Source organism: Mesoplodon bidens (genome assembly GCF_964165515.1).
Source record: "Mesoplodon bidens genome assembly, chromosome: 4".
NCBI classification, from domain to species: Eukaryota; Metazoa; Chordata; class Mammalia; order Artiodactyla; family Ziphiidae; genus Mesoplodon; species Mesoplodon bidens.
This window is the reverse complement of record NC_138160.1, coordinates 55,900,863-55,914,308: the sequence shown is the minus strand read 5'-3', so window position 1 is coordinate 55,914,308 and position 13,446 is coordinate 55,900,863. Positions and strand designations below refer to the sequence as shown.

Genomic DNA, 13,446 nt, shown 5'->3' with positions numbered 1-13,446 from the left:
AGTGGTTAAGACTCTGTGCTTCCGGTGCAGAGGGGTGTGGGATCGATCCCTGGTCGGGAAACTAAGATCCCACATGCCGTGTGGCACAGCCAAAAAAAAAAATCTCTACCGTTTCTTTAAAAAAAATAAAAATAAATTAAAATTGAGGTATCTTGACATACAGCATTATATCAGTTTCAGGTGTACCACATAATGATTTGATATTTGTATATACCATTGTTAAACCATCTCCACAGTAAGTCTAGTTAATATCCATCACCACGCAGAGTCACACACATAGGTTTTTCTTGTAATGAGAACTTTTAAAGGAAAAGCCTAATTCAGGTTAAGAGAAACCAAAAGAGAGAGAGAAAGAGAGAAAGAAAATAATTCACACCATTAAAATTTAAAAAAAAACAAGAAAGAAATACTTTATTTTAGGGGAATGTAGTGGGGGAAAAACAAGAATAAGGGCTTTTAGAGTCAGAACAATTTGGATGCAAGTCACGGCTTTACCATCAGCAGTTACTAATATTTATATCACAAGACTGATGTGTGGATGAAATAAAATAACTTAGTAGGTGCTAATAAATGTAGGCTGTTGTCCTCCACCCACGCCTGTCCTTTTCAGACATTGGTAATTCATGGGGTTGGTTCACAGCCATACTTTTTGTTTTTAGTGTAAGTGACTTATCTTTGAGCTTCCTCCAGGATATTACGATTTTTTATAGACTGAAAAATCCTCAGGCTGGAAACAGTCCTGGAGGATCCTCACTCCTAAATTGAGATAATGTTTACTCTTTTTGTTTTGCCACAAAATTCACTTTTATAGCACAAAATTCAAGGGAAACCAGTTTTCTATGTGTGTTTTGATCTCAAATGCGGAAAGAAAGCTGTCTGTCAAAATATCTTGTTGAAGTGAATTTGGGTTATTTATTCCATCTTACAGGTGGTGTGAAGCTTTTTTTAAAGCCCAACTGCATCATTTTGTTTTGGGTCACATTTAAAAACGTAACCGCTCTTTCGCAAATAACTCCCATTTCATCAGTCTCTGAAGTCAAAACACTTCCTGTGGCTTTTAACAAGTTCGATTTGACCAATTTTCTGACCAAAACATGTATCTCTATTTCAGTTGGCTAGGACAAAATTTGGTGTTTCCTTAACACCCTGGTAAAGCTGTTAAGAGATAAAGAAAAACAAGTCTTTCCACCTTGACTTTTCTGCCAGTCAACCTCTAATGACCTACTCTGGGTGTGTGTAGGAGGATGTGCCCTGTGTGTGTGTAAGACTGATTTCCATGTACAAAGGAAAAATGAAAGTTAAAAAAAAATTTTTTTTTAAGCTTCAAACATTTGGGCGGTGCATTTCAAGTAAAACTATCGACTGATAAAGATCTAATCTCCTTCTTTTTTCCCAGAAACATCTTTTCTAGAAATTTTCATAAGCTGCCTCGTTTTGAAGCTGCCTCACACTTCAAATTTTTTGGTTTATTAAATGTCATGTGGGCATTCTTTGCATAACTGCACGTCTGAAAGTGCTTCTTCCAAAACTGGGTTTCACTCCTTTTGGTTCAAACACCCAAATTCAGTTAAAATAGTGTGAGACAAAAAATTAGTAATAAAAAGAAAAGTACTGGGAGGGAATGAAGGATCTGAGAGATTCTAGAAGTTGATGTAGAAGATGACTTGCTAGAATGATGGCCAGTAAATTTACATTTGTACAGTTTTATTCTGTATGGCAAAGGAGGGAAGGGACAAATAATAAAGCCACCACTTGGTTAAATTAATTGATGTCATTTAACCAATGGTGTGCTTGAGCCGACTTGTACTGGCTCACAATTCTTCCCAAGAGTTCAGTGATAACACATTGGTAGCTTGAAATTAACCACGGTGAGAAGACTTACACCACAGAAGTGGGTAAGTGCTACAAACCAGGGCTTTTTCCCCCCGACCCAGAGAGTTGGTTTACCAGCACATTACAAAAGATAACAATATCATGATGTTACTTGATGTAAATATGGCATGAAAAGGCAAGCAAGCAAGCAAGGAAGACAGAAAGAAAGGGAAAAGAAAAGGAAAAAGAGAGAGAAAGGGAAAAAGGGAAAGGTCAGAAGAGACCTTTGTTAAATGGCATAGACTTATAACTAATTTTTTAACTGGTCCAGATGAATTAGATGTAGCCAATGGCAGGGTCAGAGAAAGATGGTAGATAAGCAGAGGCAGAGAAATCCCAAGATGCTTCTCTCCTCTGCAGTTTCTACAGCACCCAGAGGCTCATGGCTGTGACGACAGCCAAGTACCTGCAGGCAGGCAGGCACACACACCCCAACTCAGGAGACAAACATCAGAGGTCTGCCCTCTTACCGTAACAGGGCAGAGGGAAGTGTGCATATTTCTGAGCTCCCTTCAAACTGAGAATGTTGCACACTTAGGCTCACATGTTTTGTGCTTTACCTGAAACAGAAAGGTAAGAATCGTCTTTCCCATGTGTATTTCTAGCTCTGTGACACTCACCACAATCAAGAAGCTGTCGTAATTCTGCTGGGTTGCTGGAGCTCTGTGTTCTGTATAGAGTTGAACATTCCAGACCTAGGACACAAAACATACTGAGTATGCAAAACACAGCTCTCTGGAGAATGTGTGAGCCTGCGGCCAGAGAGACATTCCAGTTTCCATCCAGTGTCTATTCTAGATGTGTACCAAATATTCCTGGAAGTCAACTCCTACTATTCATCTTATCTGGCATGTCAATAATTTTGGCCACATCACCTGGCTACTGAGGAGCAAGCAAGTTAATTCTCTTTATTAAAATAGGGAGAAGTTAACAGTTTCCATACAATAACTACATTTTAGTGTAGAGTCAGAAGTCAGACCAAGATTACCTCCCCAGGTCACTGCAACAAACAGCTTGTGGGTTCAGCACAGGTAGCAAGGAGTGTATTTAATGAATGTCCACGAGACAAATATAAATGATAACACCCACGAAATCAGGCCATAACCCGTTAACCGATTCCCTCTACCAGTTGGATTACCTTTCTTTTCAATGGCTTCCACTAGCTTGATAAGAAGCGGTGGAGCAACGTCAGGAGGGGCGAACTGCTCTGCAAGGTCTGGAAGAGTCGAAGCTGCAAATAAACACAATTGTGCGGTTATGTTTAATTGGGGGTAATCCCATGCAGTGAACATCAGTGAAGATGACTAGAGCACAGAGTCATGTAGTTCTACTGGGATGGCAGCAACCTCAGGCCGGAACGAGAGAGAGCCCGTACTGGGCCCTGTGTTTAGAAGGCTCCTTGCGGGCCACCCCCCAGCTGTGCCTCTTCCCACAGTGTGATAAGGTTGGGGGGCCAAGGGGACACTCCCACTGCTTCTCTCCTAGGACACACTCAGAACACTTCCCAGAAGCTTGGAATCCCTTGCCCCAGTGGCCTCTCGGGCCTCTTCCCCAGGTCCATCCTCCCCAGGGCAGACCTCCCCGCAGGGGTGCCCCTTTGGACCTGAGGAGTGGGCGAGGGCTGTGGGGAGTGGGGATCAGGATGGAACGGAGTCTGGATGCGCAAAGGTCCTGGCAGCGCAGGGCCAAGCCAGGCGTGGGCTGGGAACCAGCTCTCCCCATATCACCACACTCTCAGGCAGAACTGAGAACCCAAGAACTCTAAATTCAAATCTGGCTTCCTGGTCATTGTGAAGAAGTAACTTCCCAGGTAGGAGAATGGAACATATCTTACTGAACAGTCTGTTAACAATCAATATATGATTTATAACTTTAAAATATTTAGATACAGGCTGCTTGGCCTTCCTTTTGTATTTTTGCCCCAAGCTCCACAAATGGTGGGGTGGGCTTAATATCAGATCCGAAGCCAGTACAAATGATCCCTGGCCACTTGAGACTCAAATTAAATCCCCATGGACCTGCTCTTGAAAAGCCTTTATTTGCTTACATATGTTTTGGTCAGTTAATATCTTAAGAAATGTGGTGCTTTCATGAACTTGTTTCCACACTTTTATTTACATGTTTTACCAAATGATACAAAGGAAAAAAAAGTCTAATTGGATGACACAAATAATGCCCTTCAACATAACACTGATAACTGTATTTTCACTCCAAAAATATACGAAAGTAAAGTACAAATATTTTTCTCATAATATACCAGAAGAGGGAGCTAAATATACTCATCTCAAATTTCTCAAAGTGCAAAATATAGGTAAAATGACAGTCTTCATGAAAATACCTACATGTGCAGTCTGTTTATCAGCCATCAATAAATAATTTGTAGACACTTAAGGTTCAATGCTGTGTATATACTCTCACCTAGGAATAGTTAATATAATCTAATAAGAAAGACTAAATACTGGCAATTTTGTTTCAATGAGATTTTAGTGGTGTGATTTTTATTATAAGCCATATATCATGTTAAATAAGCACATTTCTAATGAAGCCCATCTTTCTAACAGTGAGTCAGCATAGAAAAACAACAGATTCACAAGACAATAGTCAAGTAAGATTATGCTAAATTTTGACCTTAGAGAATTAAGTATGATTTACGTCATTTTGGAAACCCAGGCCCTGTAGTAGAAGACCCTTTTAGGTGGCACTGTTTCCTGAGATAGACAGTAATGTGACCTTGCCACCTAACGCTATTAGCTATTCCAAGTACCCAGGATAAAAGGAGAGGAGCTAAGTTATGGAAGAAAATCCTATAGCAGCACTCTCCAGAAGGACTTTCTGTGATGACGGAAATGTTCTATTAGCTGTGCTACCCAACAAGTGCTCCTGAGCACTTGAAATGTAGCTATTGCAATAGAGGAAGTGAATTTTTAATGTTCGTGATTTAAAATGAGATAGCTGTATGTAGCTAGTGACCACACTGTTGAAGAGTGCAGTCCTATAGCCTGAGCAAGGGCAAGTTTTGTCAACAACAGATGAAAGATTCCTGAGTTGACTTCATGCTACAAAGACCCCACTAAAAGCTGTCTCAGAGGACATGGCATCTGGACACGGGGCTTATCAACATCTGAACGCAGGGCACACAAAATTTATCACTCAGTTTCCTGGGCCACTTTGTCCTACTGCAACAGCACTTGAACACATTTCGCACTTCATGAAAGCAGGACAGATATGCCACTGACTTGCCAGACAGTCACGATGCAGAGAGCTGAATGGACACTTCATCTCACGGGTGCTTCCCCCGCTGGCCTGTGCCTATGGATCATCTGGAGAACTTGCCAGGCAGACAGAATGCTGGGTATGACTACAAACCCCCAGAATCAGAATATCCAGAAATGGAGCTAGTCATCTGTTTTGGGTTAGTAGTAAGTTTTAGGACATGCTATATATGATAAGCAAATCCATGCGGGTGACCCCCACCCCCTGCCTGAAAAAATCCGTCACCCAAATCTGTTAAAATATGAGTATACCTGAAAAGCACTTAAAAATACAAATATCTTGGGGTGGGGGGAGGGATAAATTAGGAGGTTGGGATTAACACATACATACTACTATATATAAAATAGATAACCAACAAGGACCTACTGTAGAGCACAGGGAACTAGACTCAATATTTTGCAATAACCTATAAGGGAAGAGAATCTGAAGAATATATATATGAAACTGAATCGCTGTGCTGTATACCTGAAACTAACACAATATTGTAAATCAACTATACTTTAATAAAAAATACAAATATCTTGAAAGTTTCATAGTTTTTTTTTTGGTTAAAAGCACTGTAAAATAAAAAAAGGAATACTATAAAATGAAAGAGCATAGCATCTCACTCCTCTGATAAAGTAGAGACTACTTCCCTTTGCCTTAGATTATCAGCTCACAAAAATAGCCTCCCTCATAGATGCCTTCTACACTGAACAAAATGATATATCATCCTATCGGCACATGTAACAGAAGGAAAACATAAAGGTAGAGACATGTTGTAGAGAAATATTAATTAGGACTCACTGTAGCTTCTCTTCTTAGCTCTCTCAAACTTAGAGATCTCAGCACAGCCAAATGCAAAAAGCTAAAGATTAAACAGTAAATGCATGAAGCCACATATCCACACGACACTCATCCAACTAACATGCACTGTTCTTCTTTTCCTTCCCTCATAAATTACACAGGCATTTTTTTAAATTAAAAGAAGAAAAAAAAACCCTTAAAGTTGGCAACTAAAAATGGAATTACTTAATAAAGGTTTATCTCCTTTCAGAATCTTATCAACACAATTATTTCTGCAGGCAAATATGAAAGTTAAATTAAGTGATAATTAAAGATTTCACCTAATTGTGATTGAAATATGCACCCAAGAGCTGTTATATTACTGGGTTGGCAAATACTACATATAAAATTGTTTCTGCCACTCTTATTTCTTCACTTCAGCTTGCAGAAGGAGGAAAAAAAAAAGCCTTTCCTTAGTCCTTTCAATGTTTCTTTGGCAAAACATGGTAGTTTACTTTCCATGCAGCATATCCTGAGCTGCAAAATATCATTTGTTTCACTCATACAAGTACTACATGAAGTTTTTAAAAAGCATTGTGATGGCTATCAGGTATCTATAACAACATTTTTCTCAAAGTACACCCCAGAATACTTTAAAAAGAAAAAAACTAGACATATATATTAGGAAGTACAGGTACTCCTTTGTAACACATCGAATGAATTTACCACTGAATTTTGTTAATATTGAAAAAAGCTTATTACCCAAATGTATAAAGCATCATAACTGATCAAAGTTTTTCAATGGGAGTTTTGAAAGGTAAATTTTACAAAGAGACAAGGTTTTTTAAAATAACAATTCAAGGATTTCCTATTCTCTAGTACAATATCTATGATTCAATCCATTTCCCCTTTAAAATATTTAAACATATGGGATGTGGAAGCTTCACCCAGTAAGCTTTTAAAGTTCACATTTTCTTTTTCGGGCAATAGGATCAATTAACAGTGAAAGTCTAAAAAGCATTCTAAAGCAAAATATTATTTCAACAATCCTAAAATCAACTATTCCTTTAATTTTATTAAATACACAAGGTCAATATTTACGCTTCTGTTAGATCCCATTAAAAAAAATTCCAACAGGAAATGACAATTGCTAGGAAGTACCAAATTTGGCAAGTTGTTCTTTGAAAAGTCCATGATAAAGTACCACATCATACAGTTCAATAAACTAAAACATAATGGAACTAAACACACACACACACACACACACACACACACACAATGTAGAGATCGTACATGGTGGCTATTAAACAAAACACAAATTAGCAGAGCATGATCCTCATCAAGTTTACATGTAAGTTCTCATTTGATTTCACCTTTCAGACAGATTTTTATATCTGAATGAGGAATGTTTTTTGGGTTTTGAATCCTGCTGTAGCCAGTGTACACGTCTGGAGAGCCAAGTCCACTCTTAAAACTGGGTGAATTTTAGATTCCTCTATGACAAGCCAACACCAGTTTTTCACTTAGCTGAATCACTTTTCATCAAAAGAAATCAGTATTACTTAAGGAGAAAGAAGATAAGAAAGAACAGCAAAAGGGTCTAAAAGCAGTGGTGAAGCCAAGACGTGTATTGTTTCAAAAAAAGAGAGGATATCAGTCTTTAACAGGGACACCAATGAAGTCGGTGTCCCAGGTTGTAGAAAGAATTTTTTTTTTTTTTTTTTTTTTGGTACACGGGCCTCTCACTGCCTTGGCCTCTCCCGCTGCGGAGCACAGGCTCCGGACGAGCAGGCTCAGTGGTCATGGCTCACGGGCTCAGCCACTCCGCGGCATGCGGGATCCTCCCGGACCAGGGCACAAACCCACGTCCCCAGCACCGGCAGGCGGACTCCCAACCACTGCGCCACCACGGAAGCCCTGTAGAAAGAATTTTTGATGACACATCATAGGTGCTGCATTTTCCACTAGTTCTATTTTCCCCCTTTGCCCTGGTGACAACGAGTCACACAGAAGAGAGCCTTCTCTCCCGACTTAGGCCCTTCCCAAATCACTAACATGGACGGGCCTGAACAGTCCCTGGGCACCAGTGGTGTGTGGGAGATAGTGGCATGCCTCACGTTAAATGGTGCCAATACCGCTACAAAGTGCAAGATGAAACCAGCACACAGCTACACCTTTTGGAGGCCTTCTCCATAAAAAAGGATATTTTAGAGTTAGTGCCTGGAAGGGACGAATGGAAAGTTTAAGCTGAAATTCTGGGACTCCAGAGACTGCCCAAGCCAAGTATTCCATTACTGATGGAAGCAACTTGGACGTACATAAAAAGCTGCCACTTACCTTTTAAAATGTAATACAAATACACAGAAAAGAAAGTATATGCAAAGTGTGGATCTATATTAAATCAAGATGCTTGTCTGTTAAATTGCAGCTGAATCAAAACTTTAGTCCCGCCTAAAACAGTCTCTCTTATTCTTTCAAATGAAAAATGTACATTCTGACAGAATCCAACAGCACCTTAAAAGGCTCATACACCATGATCAAGTGGGGTTTATTCCAGGAATGCAAGGATTCTTTAATATACGCAAATCAATCAACATGATACACCATATTAACAAATTGAAGGAGAAAAACCATATGATCATCTCAATAGATGCAGAGAAAGCTTTCGACAAAATTCAACACCCATTTATGATAAAAACCCTGCAGAAAGTAGGCATAGAGGAAACCTTCCTCAACATAATAAAGGCCATATATGACAAACCCACAGCCAACATCATCCTCAATGGTGAAAAACTGAAACCATTTCCACTAAGGTCAGGAACAAGACAAGGTTGCCCACTCTCACCACTCTTATTCAACATAGTTTTGGAAGTTTTAGCCACAGCAATCAGAGAAGAAAAGGAAATAAAAGGAATCCAAATCGGAAAAGAAGAAGTAAAGTTGTCACTGTTTGCAGATGACATGATACTATACATAGAGAATCCTAAAGATGCTACCAGAAAACTACTAGAGCTAATCAATGAATTTGGTAAAGTAGCAGGATACAAAATTAATGCACAGAAATCTCTTGCATTCCTATACACTAATGATGAAAAATCTGAAAGTGAAATCAAGAAAACACTCCCATTTACCCTTGCAACAAAAAGAATAAAATATCTAGGAATAAACCTACCTAAGGAGACAAAAGACCTGTATGCAGAAAATTATAAGATACTGATGAAAGAAATTAAAGATGATACAAATAGATGGAGAGATATACCATGTTCTTGGATTGGAAGAATCAACATTGTGAAAATGACTCTACTAACCGAAACAATCTACAGATTCAATCCAATCCCTATCAAACTACCAGTGGCATTTTTCACAGAACTAAACAAAAAATTTCACAATTTGTATGGAAACACAAAAGACCCCGAATAGCCAAAGCAATCTTGAGAACGAAAAACAGAGCTGGAGGAATCAGGCTCCCTGACTTCAGACTATACTACAAATCTACAGTAATCAAGACAGTATGGTACTGGCACAAAAACAGAAAGATAGATCAATGGAACAGGATAGAAAGCCCAGAGATAAACCCATGCACATATAGTCACCTTATCTTTGATAAAGGAGGCAGGAATGTACAGTGGAGAAAAGACAGCCTCTTCAATAAGTGGTGCTGGGAAAACTGGACAGGTGCATGTAAAAGTAGGAGATTAGATCACTCCCTAACACCATACACAAAAATAAGCTCAAAATGGATTAAAGACCTAAATGTAAGGCCAGAAACTATCAAACTCTTAGAGGAAAACATAGGCAGAACACTCTATGACATAAATCACAGCAAGATCCTTTTTGATCCACCTCCTAGAGAAATGGAAATAAAAACAAAAATAAACACACGGGACCTAATGAAACTTCAAAGCTTTTGCACAGCAAAGGAAACCATAAACAAGACCAAAAGACAACCCTCAGAATGGGAGGAAATATTTGCAAATGAAGCAACTGACAAAGGATTAATCTACAAAATTTATAAGCAGGTCATGCAGCTCAATAACAAAAAAACAAACAACCCAATCCAAAAATGGGCAGAAGACCTAAATAGACCTTTCTCCAAAGAAGATATACAGACTGCCAACAAACACATGAAAGAATGCTCAACATCATTAATCATTAGAGAAATGCAAATCAAAACTACAATGCGGTATCATCTCACACCTGTCAGAATGGTCATCATCAAAAAATCTAGAAACAATAAATGCTGGAGAGGGTGTGGAGAAAAGGGAACACTTTTGCACTGCTGGTGGGAATGTGAATTGGTACAGCCACTACGGAGAACAGTATGGAGGTTCCTTAAAAAACTACAAATAGAACTACCATATGACCCAGCAATCCCACTACTGGCATATACCCTGAGAAAACCATAATTCAAAAAGAGTCATGTACAAAATGTTCATTGCAGCTCTATTTACAATAGCCCGGAGATGGAAACAACCTAAGTGTCCAGCATTGGATGAATGGGTAAAGAAGATGTGGCATATATATACAATGGAATATTACTCAGCCATAAAAAGAAACGAAATTGAGCTCTTTGTAATGAGGTGGATGGACCTAGAGTCTGTCATACAGAGTGAAGTAAGTCAGAAAGAGAAAGACAAATACCGTATGCTAACACATATATATGGAATTTAAGGAAAAAAAAGAAAAAAATGTCACGAAGAACTTGGGGGTAGGACAGGAATGGAGACGCGGACCTACTGGGGAATGGACTTGGGGATATGGGGAGGGGGAGGGGTAAGCTGTGACAGGGCGGGAGGGTGGCATGGACATATATACACTACCAAGCGTGCAATGGATAGCTAGTGGGAAGCAGCTGCATAGCACAGGGAGATCAGCTTGGTGCTTTGTGACCACCTAAAGGGGTGGGATGGGGGGGATGGGAGATGCAAGAGGGAAGAGATATGGGAACATATGTATATGTATAACTGATTCGCTTTGTTGTGAAGCAGAAACTGGCACACCATTGTAAAGCAATTATACTCCAATAAAGATGTAAAAAAAAATGTACATTCTGGTGGGCAAAAATCTAACAAATCCCTATACTTTTCTTAAATTAACCTTATAAGCATGTTCATATTTTATGCTTATAATGGTTAATACTCTGAAGGTTTAAACTTCTTAAGTTCTATGGGCAAAGCCATAACAAATGCTGGCTAAGATAATGCAGTTAAAAACTGAAACAAAGCAAAAAAAAGAAAAGAAAAAAACCCCACCACCACCAATTATGAGTTCCTTAATTCTGGAACACACCTGTTTAATCAGCAGTAGAGAAATTATTAAAAACACAGGTTTAAAGCCAAAGAGACCTGGGTTTTAATCTTGGTTTTGCCACTTACTGAGTGTAATCGTGGGCATGCTAATTAACTTGAATCCCAGTTTCTTCATCTGTAAAATGGGAATAATTTTAAGTGTAACAAGGATTAAATGAATACTGTATAAACAAACATGGTTAAGCACAGTGCCTAGAATGTAGCAAGCACAAACTAATGGGTAGCTATTATTAATTGAGACTTATTCGTGTAATATTTTTCATTATTATTTACAGATTTTTAAAATACCCAATTGCAATGGCAAATTTTAACACCAGAAATTATTATAAGACAGAAAGAATTCTCAATACTTTTTTAAGGTGGAAAACAGGAAACATTTAATTAGGGTAGAAATCTGCATTTTGCCTTTCTACATACAAAAACACTCAATATCTTTTCAGAAGTCGTATCTAAATTATCACATGATTTTCAATACACTGCACTTTCTCCTATAAGGACTGAGTTATTATACTCCAGTTTTCTGAATGTAAGGGAAAGATGAAGTTGGAAGGATATTGAACTTGGTGGAAACAAGGATTTTTCTTTTGCAGGAGAAGGAAGGAAAAAAAAATAGGGGCAACTGAAAATGGGAGTAGAAAGAGTAGATGTGAAAGTAAATCTTCAGCCATAACTACACTATTTTCAGGGATAACTAGTCAGAGGCAATTAATAAGAGTTGTCAACAGATTTAAACAAGAAGTTTGCAAATCTTTTCAGACACCCTAAACTAATTAGTCTTTAATATCTTTAAGTTTATCTTCTCCCGTTTATCTCTTCTGCTTCACAGCTTAAAAACAAATGAAAGGGATCTGAGATCCTCTGCCCATTTAATTCATTTCTAGACAAGAGACTATACAGGAAACAAACAGCAGGCAAAGACTTTATTAAACATAAGCAGACATTACAGCTTCGCTTCTGATGGCCTCGGCTAAAGCCTCTGCTTGGAGATTGAAATGCAAGATTACACTTAATCTTTGACAGGCTAGCCTAATTGTGATTCTTATCACCTAAATTGGAGTCTGATTTAAAGATTACAATTTACAGCGTACAGCAAATTAAGATTCTGGGCAGGAGATAAATGGGGAAGAGAAGGGAACACCCCCCTCTCCCCACCAGGAAAATAATTTATAGTTGAGTCCCCGGGATTTCGGAGGCTAATGGTTTATAAGGGAAGTTGATCCTTTGGTCTGTTGGCTTAGAAAGATTTTGTATGCCGTGTGACTGAGAGGCCCCAAAAAGGAAGGAAAGAAGGGAAAATCATGTGACACATACCCAATGGGCCCTTGAGTTTCTTGGGTGAATGACTATTACTGAACATCAATTAGGACTCACACCTCCACACTCAGTATTTTACAGACACGCTTTCACTTATTTTTCATAGCAGTTCCTTATCACCCTCAATTTAAAGCTGGGGAGACTGAGAGAAATTAAGTCATTTGGTCACAAAGCTCATGAATAGTGTCCCTGAGTTCAGCTTGGACCTGTTTCTCTCCACCAGAGTCTACAAGTCCCAGTCAAGGAGAGAAACCTGTGACAAGTTTCCCCGAATTTCACACCAAGGCTAATTTAAGGGTAACTGTGGCAAGGGTGTCACATGACACACAGATACTGGATGCTCCATCCTACAAGTGGGCAGCCACAGTACTTTCTGGTGTGTTCAAGTAAAATGACCCTCATAATACGAGCTTTTGAGCTTCCCCCCAAATAAACAAGTCAGTACATTGCCCGACACTAGAAAACATCTTGAACTGCAGATAATTAAGGTCATAAAGAGAAAACAATGGGAGCCCCGTGGGCAACAAGAGGGAGGTTGGGGCCCCAGGTGAGCCATGCTCTCTCCCTAGGGGCAGAACATGGCACTCACTTCTTTCCAACTTTTATCTGACAAGAGATTTCACGGTCAAAGGCAGAAAATGGTAGAAATGCTTAAAAACAATATAGCAGGCTCTTCCAATGTAACTTGAGAAACCCCAATCTCACAAGAATTGAAGGATCCTCTGATCAGGAGAGGGAGGAGGTAAGAGAGAAACTGGACAGAAGGACACTACTGGGGAAACCAGAGACCAGAAAGAAGCATTTTGGTGGAGGCTGGAACCTCACTAACTAAGAGTGAAGAAGCAGGACACTGGCTGACCAAGGAGAGAGGGCAGAGGCGGGCACTGCCGAAGAGGCAAAGCTGTCCAGTGAG

The 13,446-nt window shown here is 39.2% G+C and overlaps 1 protein-coding gene across 2 annotated transcripts in view; it reads right to left on the bottom strand.

Annotated features, from left to right (window-relative positions):
* Positions 1-13,446, bottom strand: part of PIK3R1 (phosphoinositide-3-kinase regulatory subunit 1) — an 89,757-nt gene that overhangs the window by 25,065 nt on the left and 51,246 nt on the right. For both annotated transcript variants that reach the window (XM_081230404.1, XM_081230405.1), the window contains exons 3-4: positions 3,011-3,103; positions 2,493-2,567 (exon numbers count right to left, since the gene is read on the bottom strand). In XM_081230404.1, the coding sequence (XP_081086530.1) occupies positions 2,493-2,567; positions 3,011-3,103 (168 nt within the window). The remainder of the gene's footprint in view (positions 1-2,492; positions 2,568-3,010; positions 3,104-13,446) is intronic.